The 13,599-nt window shown below is 30.1% G+C and overlaps 2 protein-coding genes across 2 annotated transcripts in view; both read left to right on the forward strand.

The window, feature by feature from the left end:
• The first annotated feature begins 2,769 nt into the window (after positions 1-2,769).
• LOC113389551 (lipase 3-like) lies at positions 2,770-7,158 on the forward strand. The gene is made up of 9 exons (XM_026626572.1): positions 2,770-2,919; positions 4,486-4,681; positions 4,744-4,858; positions 4,966-5,051; positions 5,111-5,271; positions 5,334-5,495; positions 5,687-5,771; positions 6,026-6,168; positions 7,039-7,158. The coding sequence occupies exons 1-9, from the start codon at positions 2,770-2,772 to the stop codon at positions 7,156-7,158; spliced, it is 1,218 nt and encodes a 405-aa protein (XP_026482357.1).
• Positions 7,159-8,725: 1,567 nt separating this feature from the next.
• LOC113389552 overlaps positions 8,726-13,599 on the forward strand; it is a 33,324-nt gene continuing 28,450 nt past the window's right edge. Inside the window, exons 1-6 of the mRNA XM_026626573.1 lie at positions 8,726-8,866; positions 9,697-9,892; positions 9,955-10,069; positions 12,083-12,168; positions 12,231-12,391; positions 12,454-12,564. Coding sequence (XP_026482358.1) covers positions 8,726-8,866; positions 9,697-9,892; positions 9,955-10,069; positions 12,083-12,168; positions 12,231-12,391; positions 12,454-12,564 — 810 coding nt within the window. The remainder of the gene's footprint in view (positions 8,867-9,696; positions 9,893-9,954; positions 10,070-12,082; positions 12,169-12,230; positions 12,392-12,453; positions 12,565-13,599) is intronic.

Consider the following 13,599-nt stretch of genomic DNA (forward strand, 5'->3'; position numbering starts at 1 on the left):
TAGATTTCTTGTAAAATATCAGATTTATGCTTGTTGGAAAGGTGACATTTTGCATTAAAATTAGTTTTCTATTGTGTGTATTATGTATGGATACAATTTTTCATCCACGTTTTCGGACGCATGGATGAACCGATTTGAATGGTTTAAAAAGCAATCGATTCCTAACGATAAGAAGATGTGCTGATTAGTTTTTAGCATAAGCCCAGGCCCAGCTGTTTCGAAGATACGGAGCAAAGAATGACGAAAATAAAAATCGAGTTTTTGAGAGAACGGAGCATCCGATTTGAATGATCTAAAAATTATTCTATTTGTAATGATGCGGAGCAGAGGTGATTAGATTTTGGCAAAGGCAGGTATAGCCATTTAGGAGATACGGTGCTGAGTATGCAAAAAATGTCAGTTTTTGAGAAAACTAAGCATCCGATTTGAATGATTCAAAAACTGCCTGCTTGTGTTGACTTAACATTTGCTTTTGGATAAAAAAAAATTGTCCTTAATTTCCATAAAAAAATTTTTTTTTGAACTAAATTTTATTCTTCGAATAATTATGGTACGAAAAATTCCATGAATTTGCCTTAAGGCACGATGCCGTACACCACTAGTATTAGTGTCACAATTTTTGGTCATAAAGGACTACTGAACTACTGAACCGATTTTAATTGATATGAAGGATTAAATATGACTACGTAGAAGTGACGCTTTGCCTTAAGACTAATTATATGATCTTTCCGATTTGTGTAAATAATATTTTTAATTATGTGTTAAATACACGAATAAGCACTAAATACGCAGACAAAGTGTTACGTAAGTGCGTGCCCTAATAATCCAAATTTCAAAGCTTATGATTGTTAAAAATGTATGATAAGACTTTATCCCTGTGCAAAGTTTCATAAAATACGTCCAACTTAAATTCGAACTCCAACTTAAATTAATCCAACAATTATTTATGAAAAGAGGAATACGTGTTCTTTACCAAATGTATCTTTGAAACTAGTGGGACGCATGGCATCTAGCCTTAAGGCAAATTGCTGTAACTTCCCGTACCAAAAAATTTTTTTTTTTAAAACATTAACATTTTTGAAAAAAATTTACTTTTAAAAATTAGATTTTTGAGAAACTATAAATTTTTGACAGAAATTTACTTTTTTTTGAAAAAATGACTTTTTGAAGAAAAATGCATTTTGAAATATTTTGGAAATTCTGAACTTTTTTCAAAGCAATCGTACTGCTTCAATGCATAGAGACTAAATATCGAAGCGCGTAAGCGCCGAGTCGCCGTCTAACGGATAAACATTGGTACGGAACCTATAGGAATATTAACAAAACTTATACTTATTGTTAAAATCTCTATAAAATATCTGATAATTTGATGTGCATATGTCTAATGATCATTTTTAACCGTCAAATGGCATTTTTTGTTTACTTTTTTTATTAGATCTCCGAAACCGCTAGGCCTGCCTTCATGAAAATTTGATCAATTCTTCATCTTGTCAATGCAAGTAAAATGTTTTTTAAATTATTCAAATCGGACGCTCCGTTGTCTTAAAAACTGTGTTACCGTTTTCGGCACTTTTTGCTCCGTATCTTCGGAACGGCTAGACCTGCCTTCGCCAAAAACTAATCAGCACGTCCTCTTATCAATACAAATCGTGTTTACAAATACAAATGTTTTTTGAATTATTCAAATCGCTTGTTTGGTGTTTCCGAAATCGTCGACAAAAATTTGTATCCGCACACACATACATACACGCACACGCGCACGCACACGCACACACACACACACACATACACACACACATACATCCATTTTTTCTAAGGTATGCCAAAATATTCAGAAACCTCTGAAACGTAAAGATATATAAAAATTTTCATTTTCGATTTTTTTGCGATTACTATAACTTACCCTACGGGAAGTTAAAAATAGTTTTTGATTTATAAATAACCATTTTTTCCAATATTATGAAGAAACAGCTCGTGCGATCATCGCACAAAACTCCAATGCAATTTTTTGTCAAGTTGCTCGGTTGATTTTAAAATTTTTGAAATCGGTGCAGCCTTTTTTGATAAAAAGTCGACAAAAGTACAAGTTCTGGCTTCCAAAAAATAGTCCAAGAAATAAATCGTACATCATTTATTTAATACAGAACAATACAAATATATGGCAATTAAAATAAACTTTGAATTTTACTCTTAAATTCTATGCAAACAGAGTCGCAGGTATAACTGGTTATTAAATGCAAGATTTATTTGAGAGATTTATTTTAAATTAAAAACTGAGATAGTGTTCTAATTTATTTTAGATAATTTGAAGGTAATTAATTATACGCATTATATAAAATAATGAACGAATTCATCAATCGTGATATTACATATAAAGTGAAGCCATGTGATAGAAATAAAATTAGTCAAAAATTGTGTGAATTTCGAAGAAGTGAGTGAAATATATTTAATAAATATAATATAGCGTAATATTTATATTTTATTTTTCCCAATTTTTAAAATTCCTATAATGGTGATCGTATCTTTTAGAATTCGCATTTTTTTGGTAAAAAAACTATTAGATAGAGCAACTTTGAAGTCCAATTTGACTTTGAATAAATTATATTGTGACTATGCGCAGTAAAACTTCCATCATTGTAGAAATGTGTCTTTTCCTGTTTTTTTTTTTATAAATTTTAAGAACCTTTGAACCCCGCTCTTTATAAAATATTCATAACTTTGTGCATAATATAATTTGCAAACTGATTTTGTTTATTATATTCCAGATTAATGAATAAGATAAAGAATTTAGCAGTATGTGCTTGGGCAACTGTTTGCCTGGTACAATTTTCCCAAGCTGGCAACATAACAAACAGCGATTTGGCAAAAAGTGCAGAATTGCAAAAAGTTCTTTTAAATTCAGGATCGAGGGAGACTGTGGTAAAGTTTTATAGAAAACTAGCTGAATATTAAATATGACTCTAAATTACATCTAGTTATTAAGACGTAAAACAACGCACGTATCTTTTGCGATTGATTTTTGAGTTGTATTAGATGCATCTGCGTGTTAAATATCCCATTCAGCATCTTTACACATAATATAAGTATTTTTTTAACTTCCCGTAGGGTAGTTATAGTAATGGGCCGAAGATCGAAATTGAAATTTTTTACATATCTTCACGTTTTGAAGGTTTCTGAACATTTTAGCATACCTCAGAAAAAATGGATGTGTGTGTGTGTATGTATGTATGTATGGACGTTTTCGGGCGCACGGATCAACCGATTTGAATGGTTCAAAAAACATTCGATTCCTATTGATAGGGAAATGTGCTGATTAGTTTTTGAAAAAGGCAGGTCCAGCCGTTTCGGAGATACAGAGCAAAGAATGCAAAAAATACAAATCGAGTTTTTGATAGAACGGTGTATCCAATTTGAATTATCTAAAAAACATTCAATTTGTAATGATTCGGAGAAGATGTGTTTAGTTTTTGGCAAAGACAGGTCCCGCCATTTTGTAGATACAGAGCTAAATATACAAAAAATGGCAGTTTTTGAGTGAACTAAGCGTCCGATTCGAATGATCTAAAAAACTTTCTGCTTGTATTGACAAAATAATTGTTTTTAAGGATAAAAAAATATTACATCTTTTTTATTTTCCATGAAATATTTTTGTAATTTTGGATTAAAAATTCAAAAAATTACCCAGGCTAAGCACAATCTAAGCACTACTCTGGTACAAATGTTTAGCCAAGTGCGTTTAGACTGTTTATGTACTGGAGCACTTTTTGAATTTTGTGAAAACTATTGAAAAATGTGAAAATGCCGCCAAGCTCCGCCAGTATAAGTGAAAATGTCGCACAGAATTATTTGCAAATGCGTTTAGACTGTGACTATACGGAAGCACTTTTTCAATTTTATGTAAATTAAAGGCAGTATTTTTGTTTTTTAAATATTAAAATTCGAAATGAAATGACGATTGTTAATGTTCTGGAGATAAATTGATTTATGATTTACATTTGATTTGCTCAGATATAACAAGATAGCAAAAATAATTAAAGTTACAGTATTTGTAATAATATATTTGAAAACGTTTAAAATTTCTCGAATATTTCATTACGGTACGGGAAGTTCCAGCAATTTGCCTTAAGGCACGATGCCATACACCACTAGTTTACTTTTTCGATTGCGATATACATATAAATGTGATGGGAAAATATCGCTCGTATCTTTTGAAATTGGTTGTTGAGTTGTATTAGATGCATCATCGAGTGAAATGTCCCATTCAGCATCTTTATGTATATATATATATATATATATATATATGTATGTATATAATATTAGCTTATAAGCATATAAGTAATTTGAGACTCCCAGGAATTGTATTGTAAAAGCCAAACAATATACATTACAACCAACTTGACATTTACTGACCTAAATGCAATATCGATGATCACATTGTTTTACAATGTTATTTTTTCGATTTCCAAAAATAATTTTTTATTTCAGCCAGAAATAATCGAAAAACACGGTTATCCATCAGAAATTCATCATGTCCAAACATCTGATGGATATATTTTAGAACTCCATAGAGTTCCTCATGCCAAAGAGAGACCTGACAGTGTAACCAAAGGAGTTGCATTCCTTCAACCTGGACTTTTAGCCAGTTCTGCTGGTTTTGTGGTCAGTGGAGATAAATCTTTAGGTAAAAACATATCATAAGTCATCAAATATAATAACAATTAGAATATTATTATTATTATTTAGGGTTATATCTGTCGGAACTTGGTTACGATGTTTGGTTGGGCAACGCCAGAGGAAATACCTATTCTAGAAAACATATCTCGTTTAGTCCTGCTCAGGCAGCTTTCTGGCAATTCAGGTAATAAATGAAAATTTTATTTTGCTATGTAGTTATAAAGGCTATCTGGTTTGTCCACAAACTTTTTGAATTTTCATGTATTCAATAATCATTTATCCTTTATTAAGTTGGAACGAAATAGGAAACTTCGATGTACCTGCCATGATCGACTACGTTCTTAATGCAACTGGAGAAGAAAAATTACATCTCATAGGTATGTAATTTTCAAAAATATAGCATTTAATTTATTTTTAATATTTTTGTTATTTTCAGGGCATTCCCAAGGATGTACAGATTCCGTAGTAATGGCTGCAGATCGTCCAGAATACAATTCCAAATTAAAATCCTTCCAGGCTTTGGCACCACCAATTTTTTTGAAACACGAACCAAATATCATTTTTCAAATTCTTGCCCGATTTGGACACCAAATAGAAGTGATTATAAATAATTTTTTAATATTTAATTTGTGCAATGGAATAAAATCTTGTTTTTGTAGTGGGTTACTTCAGCAATTGGTTTGAATGAATTTTTGCCCTCCTTGGAAATTATTGAAGACGTTGGTAAAGTTTTATGTCAAGATGATGACTGGACTCAAGGAATTTTGTGCAGCAATATCTATTTCTTGCTTTCTGGATACAATCCTGATCAATTAAATGCAGTAAGTGAAGAAATATTAGATTTGATAGATATGTGGTACTAAAACTTCCTCAGAAGTCCCAAGTTGACGTAAGATTTCCAGGTTGTCCTAGTCTGCATTTTTATATTTTTACAGAATCGTTCTTCCAAAATACTAACAAGATGTCAAATATTTTTAGTACATCTTATTTCAACATTTTATTCAATTTCTAGACTTTGATTCCTGAAATTTTAGAAAATCTTCCAGCTGGTGCATCTACAAAACAACTGCTCCATTACGCCCAATTAATAAAATCAGGTATGGAAATAATTTGGGAATGAAATTGAAATTGATAAGAATATGCAGAAAGAATTAAAATTTAATCACAACTTATTTTACAATTTGTTCTAATTCATCATCAAGATTAATATAACAAAAATAAATTAATCACTCTAATAATTTTGACCACGTGAGGGATGCATGATAAGAGTGATAATTTAAAGTCATATGTTGACTTTTATTGATTTTTGCTTCAAAACCAACAAATTTTATGCAATTACAATTTCTTGCAGGAAATTTTGAAAAATACGACTACGGATGGTTTAAAAATAACCAGATTTATGGACAGGCTTCTCCACCAAAATACGACTTGAAGAAACTTACTGCACCAACTTATTTGTATTATTCTGACAAGGACAAAATGGTCGCACCTCAGGTAAATATATATATATATATAAATATATATATATATATATATATATATATATATATATATATATATATATATAAATATATATATATATATAAATATATATATATATATATATATATATATATACTAGGAAACCCGACGAACTCCGTTTCGCCACCAGATGGTTTCGTGAGAAAGATGAAGAAATTTTTTGTTTGGTTTATATTTGAAAAGGAAAAATTTGATTTTATTACACAACAGTAATGCATTTATTTCGATTACAAAAATGAAGTGTTTTTAGTTGAACTTCTCTAAGTAGATGAAAGTGAATCCGCAAATTATCCGTCTCATTGAAGTGCTTTTTGGTAAACCACATTTTTTGTTTTTTGGTCTGACGTTAACACAAACAAAGCGGGTGGTTTTCCAACTCGTGAACAGGCAACGTGTAACTGCCTATGTAAAAAACAATGATTTTCTAAATAATCTATTTGAAATTTATTCCGCAAACACTAAGCGATTGGCCTTGCGACTTGTTATTGCGAACGCAAGGCGAACTGGAAATTGCAATCGTTTGAAGTCAAACGGAAGACCAGTCGGAATCATTGGTATGGCACCAAATCGCCAGCAATGTTTAATTGAATGGTGAAATTCAGTGCGTGTACATCATTATTTTTTGGGGCAAAAATTGCTCGTTGACTTAACCAAGCAAAATTCTGATAATTCTCACTAATGTCATTACTTGAATTTTCAATTACGGTGCGTGAAGTTCCAACGAATGCAAAATTGTCGAAATCTGTTCGTGCGTTCTGGAGTTATTTCGTCAGGAAGGAAAACCCGACTTATTTTTATATATATGTAGATATATATAAATTAAATTTATGTAATTTTTTTCAGGATGTTGAATATTCGGCAGACCAGATGCCAAACGTAAAAGTTTTGCACAAAGTTGCAGATAAATTTTGGGGCCATGGTGACTATTTGTATGGCATCGATGCAATTGAATTGGGTATATAGACATGTTGCCAACAATATGGAAAAAAGTTAATGAATATGTATATTATGTCAATATGAAATAAAACTAGAATTCAATCCAACAATATTTGTTTGTATTATTTGCTATAATAAAGTTTCAGCTTAAAATTATTGATTTGTGTGTTGTGTGTATTCGAAAATATTCAGATATATTATTTACAAGATTTTTTTTCCCAACCTGATAAATACAAAATATATTTCAGTTCATATTCTCAGATGTAGGATTATATTATCAGATGTTTGATCATAATGGACTACTAAACTACTGAACCGACTTCAATTGATATAAAGGATTCGTAGAAGTGACGTTTTGCCTTAAGACTAATTATATGATCTTTCCGATTTATGTAAATAATATTTTATAATTATATATTAAGTACTCGAATAAGCTCTCAATACGCACACAATGTGTTACCTAAGTGCGTGTCCTATTAAACCAATTTTTGAAGCTTATGATTGTGAAAAATGTACGATAAGAATTTATCTCTGTGCAAAGTTTCATAAAAAATGTCAAAAATTAATTCAACAATTATTTATGAAAAGAGGAAAAAGTGTTCTTCAGCAAAAACGATTCCCAAATGTATCTTTGAAATTTCGAATTTTTGATTTATCGAAGAAACAGCTCCTGTGATCATCGAACAAAACTAAACAAATGCGATTTTTTGTTGAGTTACCAGAATGGCTTTCAAATTTTTGAAATCGGTGCAGCCGTTTTTTAAGAAAACATCGACAAAAGCACAAGTTTTTGCATCCAAAAATAGTCCAAGAAATAAATTGCACACTAAATTTTGAATATGCAGAAAAATTTACAATAAAGCTAATACAGAATAATAAAAATATATGGAAATTAAACTAAACTTTGCATTTTTTTTTCTCAAATTCTATGCGAACAAAGTCGTAGGCATACTGGTTGTCAAATATAGTATTAGTTTATACAGCTTTTAAATAATCCAAGATTTATTTAAAAGATTTATTTTAAATTAAAAACTGAGATAATGCTCTAATTTATTTTAGATAATTTTAAGATAATTACACACGTTATATAAAATGATGAACGAAAACATGAATCGTGATATTATATGAAAAGTGAAGCCTAGGAAAAGAAATAAATTTAGTAAAAATTGTGTGTATTTCGAAAAAGTGAGTAAAATATATTTACTAAAAATAAAATAGCGTAAGATGTACATTTTTTTTTATTTTTCCCAATTTTTGAAATTCCTATTATCGTGATCGTATCTTTTGGAATTCGGATTTTTTTGGTAAAAACAAACTATTAGGTAAAGCAACTTTGAAGTCCAATTTGACTTTGGGCAATTATATTGTGAAAACTAAACAAGCGAACAACTATCTGACTATGTGCAGTAAAACTCCCAGTTAACATCATTGTAGAAATATATTTTTTTCCTGTTATTTTTTTTTAATTTGTCACCCGAGGACCTTTGAACCCTGCTCTACTCTATTTCATTTTATAATATATTCATAAATTTGTGCATAATTTAATTTGGAAACTGATCAAATTTATAATATTTCAGATAAATAAATTTAGAAAATGAAGATTTTAGCAGTATGTACTTTGGCAATTGTTTGCCTGGTACAATTTGCCCAAGCTGGCAACATCACTAACAACGATTTGGCAAAAAGTGCAGAATTGCAAAAAGTTCTTCTAAATTCAGGATCGAGAGAGACTGTGGTAAGTTTTATAGAAAACTAGTTGTACCCAATTACTATATACATATAAATGTGATTGGAAAATAACGCACGTATCTCTTGCGATTGATTGTTGTGTTGTATTAGATGCATCATCGAGTGAAATATCCCATTTAGCATACTTATATAAAATACAGTAAAACCTCGCTTTACGCGGCAAGTGCGTACCGTGCAGTATGGCGACCGTGCTATAAAAAAATCGCATTTAACATTTAACAATTCAGGCTAAATCGTAGTGCGTTCTATGGAAACTTATATAGTGCAATATGGGAACCGTTGGTACAAATCGCACCATTTTTATTGTGTTGTATGGAGACCAAGAAATACAACTTGAAGTAGGAGTAATACGGACGAAATGACATTCATGACATTGACACCTTATTCAAAAATTGGCGCCACGCAGTAGTCAGTTCAAACGTGTTTTTAGACAGTGTTTTTAGACAGTGTTCTTAGACTTTTTGGCCAAAAGTCGATAACAAAACTTACATTAACACCCTTTTGATATCAAGTTCCAATAATCACTCATGGATTTCGCAAGGAACTTATGGGCCGTTGAACAAAAACCGTGTAATAGGAAGTCCGTGTAGTCGGAGAGATGTCGGATTTTTAGCTCCGCGTAGTATGGGAACCGTGTAAAGCGAAGGTCTTATGTATTTCCTTATAAGAATATGAGTACTTTTTGACTCTCAGTAACTGAATTGTAAAACCCAAACAACCTCTACTGATCTAAATACAATCTCGTTGATCACCTTGTTTTAGGTTGGAAACAAAAATAGTGATCTTTTAGATTTTCACAAATATCTTTTATTTTAGCCAGAAATAATCGAAAAACACGGTTATCCAGCAGAAATTCATTATGTCCAAACATCTGATGGATACATTTTGGAACTCCATAGAGTTCCTCATGCCAAAGAGAGACCTAACAGTGTCACCAAAGGAGTTGCATTCCTCCAACATGGACTTCTAGGAAGTTCTGCAGGTTTTGTAGTCACTGGAGATAAATCTTTAGGTAAATAATAATGTATTAATAAAATGAATATAACTGTAATAAGTTTTGTTAATTAAATCCAGGGTTCTATTTGTCGGAACTTGGTTATGATGTTTGGTTGGGCAACTCAAGAGGAAATACCTATTCTAAAAAACATATCTCTTTGAGCCCTGCTCAAGGAGCATTTTGGCAATTCAGGTATATTATATATACATATATATATATATATATATATATATATATATACATATATATATATATATATATGTATATATACATATATATATATATACACTTTTAGTTCCTTTAGAACAAATATTTCTTCAAAACAGCTTAACCAATTTTTATGGAATTATATACATCGTGTTCCTTATGGCCAAGAGTTTTTTTTATTAATTACAGTATTTATTACAACTGTTAAATAATTTAATATCTAGTAATAATAAAAAACAATAACATAAATTTAAATAAATATGAGTGCAAAGGATAGAATTAAAATTAAAATTAAATGGCTAAGAGTTGGATGAATCTGTTTTTCATAGCCTTAATGATTAAAAAAATGTATTCTCGATCTTCTTGCGATTACTATAACTTACCCTACAGGAATAATTAAATTGAATCAAACGTTGAATGCTATAGCATTCATGTCATTTTGTATCATGCTGAAAATCAATGTTGTAGCATTCACGTTCGCAAACGTTTTAAGATTTGTGGAAAATAAAGAAAATTGGTCCAGAAAATTAAAAAAAAAATAAGGAGGACAATATTCTTTATATTGTCCTTCTTAATTTTTATTTTTAGTTTTTTGGACCAATTTACTTCATTTTTCATAAATCTTAAAATGTTTGCGGATATGAATGCTATAACATTGATTTCCTTACAATTAGAATGACAAATGCTTTCAACGTTTGATGCAATGTAATTATTCCTGTAGGGTAAGTTATAATAAACGCAAAAAAATCAAAAATGAAAATTTATATATATATATATATATATATATATATATATATTACGTTTCAGAGGTTTCTGAACATTTTGGCAAACTTTACAAAAAATTGATGTATGTGTGTGCGCATGTGCGCGTGTGCGTGTGTGTGTATGTGTGTATGTTTGTGCGGATACAGATTTTCGTCGACTATTTCGTAAACGCGGATAAACTGATTTGAATGATTCAGAAAACATTCGATCCCTATTAATAAGGAGGCGTGCTGATTAGTTTTTGACAAAGGCAGGTCTAACCGTTCTGAAGGTACGGGGCAAAAAGTGCCAAAACTGATAAGTTTTTGAGAGAACGGTGCCTTCTGATTTTAACAATTAAAAAAAAAATTATTTGTATCGATAAAATAAATCAATGATAAAATTTTTCGAAAGGCAGGTTTAGCGTTTTCGGAGATGCAATGAAAAAAATTAAAAAATGCCATTTGATGGTCAAAAATTATTATCAAACATATGCCCATCAAATTATCAGATATTTTATAGAGATTTTAATTAATTGTAAGTATAAATTTTGTTTACATATCTATGGGTTCCGTACCAATGTGTAACCGATACATTGCGATGCAGCGCTTACGCGCTTCGATATTTCTTTTCTCAGCACGATTGCTTTGAAACAAAAATAAATCCCCAAAAATTCCAAAATATAAAACAAAACTTAAATTTTTCAAAAAAAATTCATTTTACTTAAAAATTTCAAAATTTTCAAAAATCACATTTTTCCAAAATTTTCAAAAAAAATTTGAAACTTTTTCAAATGTCCTATTTTTGGTACGGAAAGTTCCAGCAATTTTCCTTAACGCACTACTAATTTTGTATTTAATCTTAGGTATTTTCTTATTTTCTTTTGCTTTAGTCACAAATTAGCTTTACCAAGCACATTGCGCCATATAGAAGCGTGATACTTGACGTGGATGCTATAGCATTCACAGCACATAACAATTAAAATATGATAATATGACCACTCTTACCTACGGTGTTTAGTCAAATTTCAGATTTAACAACCAATTTGGAAAACTGTGAATTTTTGTATTTTGCTAAAACTTATACTGAGTCAATTAGCAAATCTTTTCAAATATGAATTATTCTTCGTGAAAGTTCTCACACAAAATTGTAGTTAATTGCACTCGTGAATTGCGAGTCGGAAGGGTTAACATTGGATATAATTTTATTTCAAAACTTTTCAAATTAATATTTATTCAATAATCATTTACCCAGTTGGAATGAAGTAGGAAACTTCGATCTACCTGCAATGATCGACTACGTTCTTAATGCAACTGGTGAAGAAAAACTACATCTTATAGGTAGGTAATTTTAAAAAAAAACATAGCATTTAATTTGTTTTTAATATTTTTGTTATTTCCAGGTCATTCCCAAGGATGTACTGATTCCGTAGTAATGGCAGCAGATCGTCCAGAATACAACGACAAATTAAAATCCTTCCAGGCTTTGGCACCTGCAATTTTCATGACACACGATCCAAATATCTTTTTTCAAATTCTTGCTCGAGTTAAAAACCAAGCAGATGTAATCATGAATCATTTATCAATATTTTATTTGTGCAATGTAATAAAATCTTGTTTTTGTAGTGGATTACTTCAGCAATTGGTTTGAATGAATTTTTGCCCTCCACTGGATTTATTGAAGAAATTGGTAAATTTTATGCCAAGATGATGACTGGACTCAAGGAATTTTGTGCAGTAATGTCTATTTCTTGCTTTCTGGACACAATCCTGATCAATTGAATGCAGTAAGTGAAGAAATATTAGTTTTGTCATAATTGTAAAGATTTGTATAGATATGTTGTACTAAAACTTTCTCAGAAGTCCCAAGTTGACGTATGATTTTCAGGTTGTCCTGGTCTGCATTTTTAACTTTTTAGAGAAACATTCTTCCAAAATACTTGCAAATTGGTAGATATCTTCAACTGTATCTTATTTCAACGTTTTTATTTAATTTCTAGACTTTGATTCCTGAAATTGTACAAAATCTACCAGCTGGTGCATCTACAAAACAACTGCTCCATTATGCACAAATAATAAAATCAGGTATGGACATAAATAACTATTTTAAATGAATAAAAATTTGAGAATGAAATTTAAAAAAATAAGAATATGCATAAAAAATAAGTTACATTAGAACTTATACGTAACAGTTTGCTCTAATTCACCATGTCAAATATATACTTTATAATTTACTTAAAAAATAGAAAATTTAATCAAAATGCATAAAATTGCATGATATAAATTTGTGGATAATTATGACAAATTTGAAGATTATTTAGGCAAATATAAAGGTGAAAATTGAGGGTTGCATTCGAATTTTAGGTTACTTGCAAATTTTAATTACAGAAAATCAAAATGAAAAAAGTAAGTTCAGGGATCGATGAACCTTGACAAATACTTTATATATGATACCACTTTTCAAATTCACTATAAATCCTATATTTATAACAATCATTGGATTTTGGCTATTATACTAGACTATTCTAAAACGTAAAAATACAGATATAAAATTTTCACGTAAAATATCAAATTATTATAATTTATATATCAGATCTTGGTTCCAATATAAGAAACCAACCACAAAATTTATAACTCAAACAAAACAAACAGTTTACTGATTTTTACTTCAAAACAAGAAATTTTGACTAAAGTACTACTTCTTGCAGGAAATTTCGAAAAATACGACTACGGATGGTTAAAAAATAACCAGATTTATGGACAAGCAAATCC

Source organism: Ctenocephalides felis, unplaced genomic scaffold (genome assembly GCF_003426905.1).
Source record: "Ctenocephalides felis isolate EL2017-DRISC unplaced genomic scaffold, ASM342690v1 CF-g0.4_SCAFFOLD_03573, whole genome shotgun sequence".
Lineage (NCBI taxonomy): Eukaryota > Metazoa > Arthropoda > Insecta > Siphonaptera > Pulicidae > Ctenocephalides > Ctenocephalides felis.

Coding starts and splice junctions, on each gene's coding strand:
- LOC113389551 (XM_026626572.1), top strand. CDS start 2,770: ATGAATAAGATAAAGAATTTAGCAGTATGTGCTTGGGCAACTGTTTGC. Junction 4,682..4,743: donor CAGTGGAGATAAATCTTTAG/GTAAAAACATAT, acceptor ATTATTATTTAG/GGTTATATCTGTCGGAACTT. Junction 5,772..6,025: donor CGCCCAATTAATAAAATCAG/GTATGGAAATAA, acceptor AATTTCTTGCAG/GAAATTTTGAAAAATACGAC.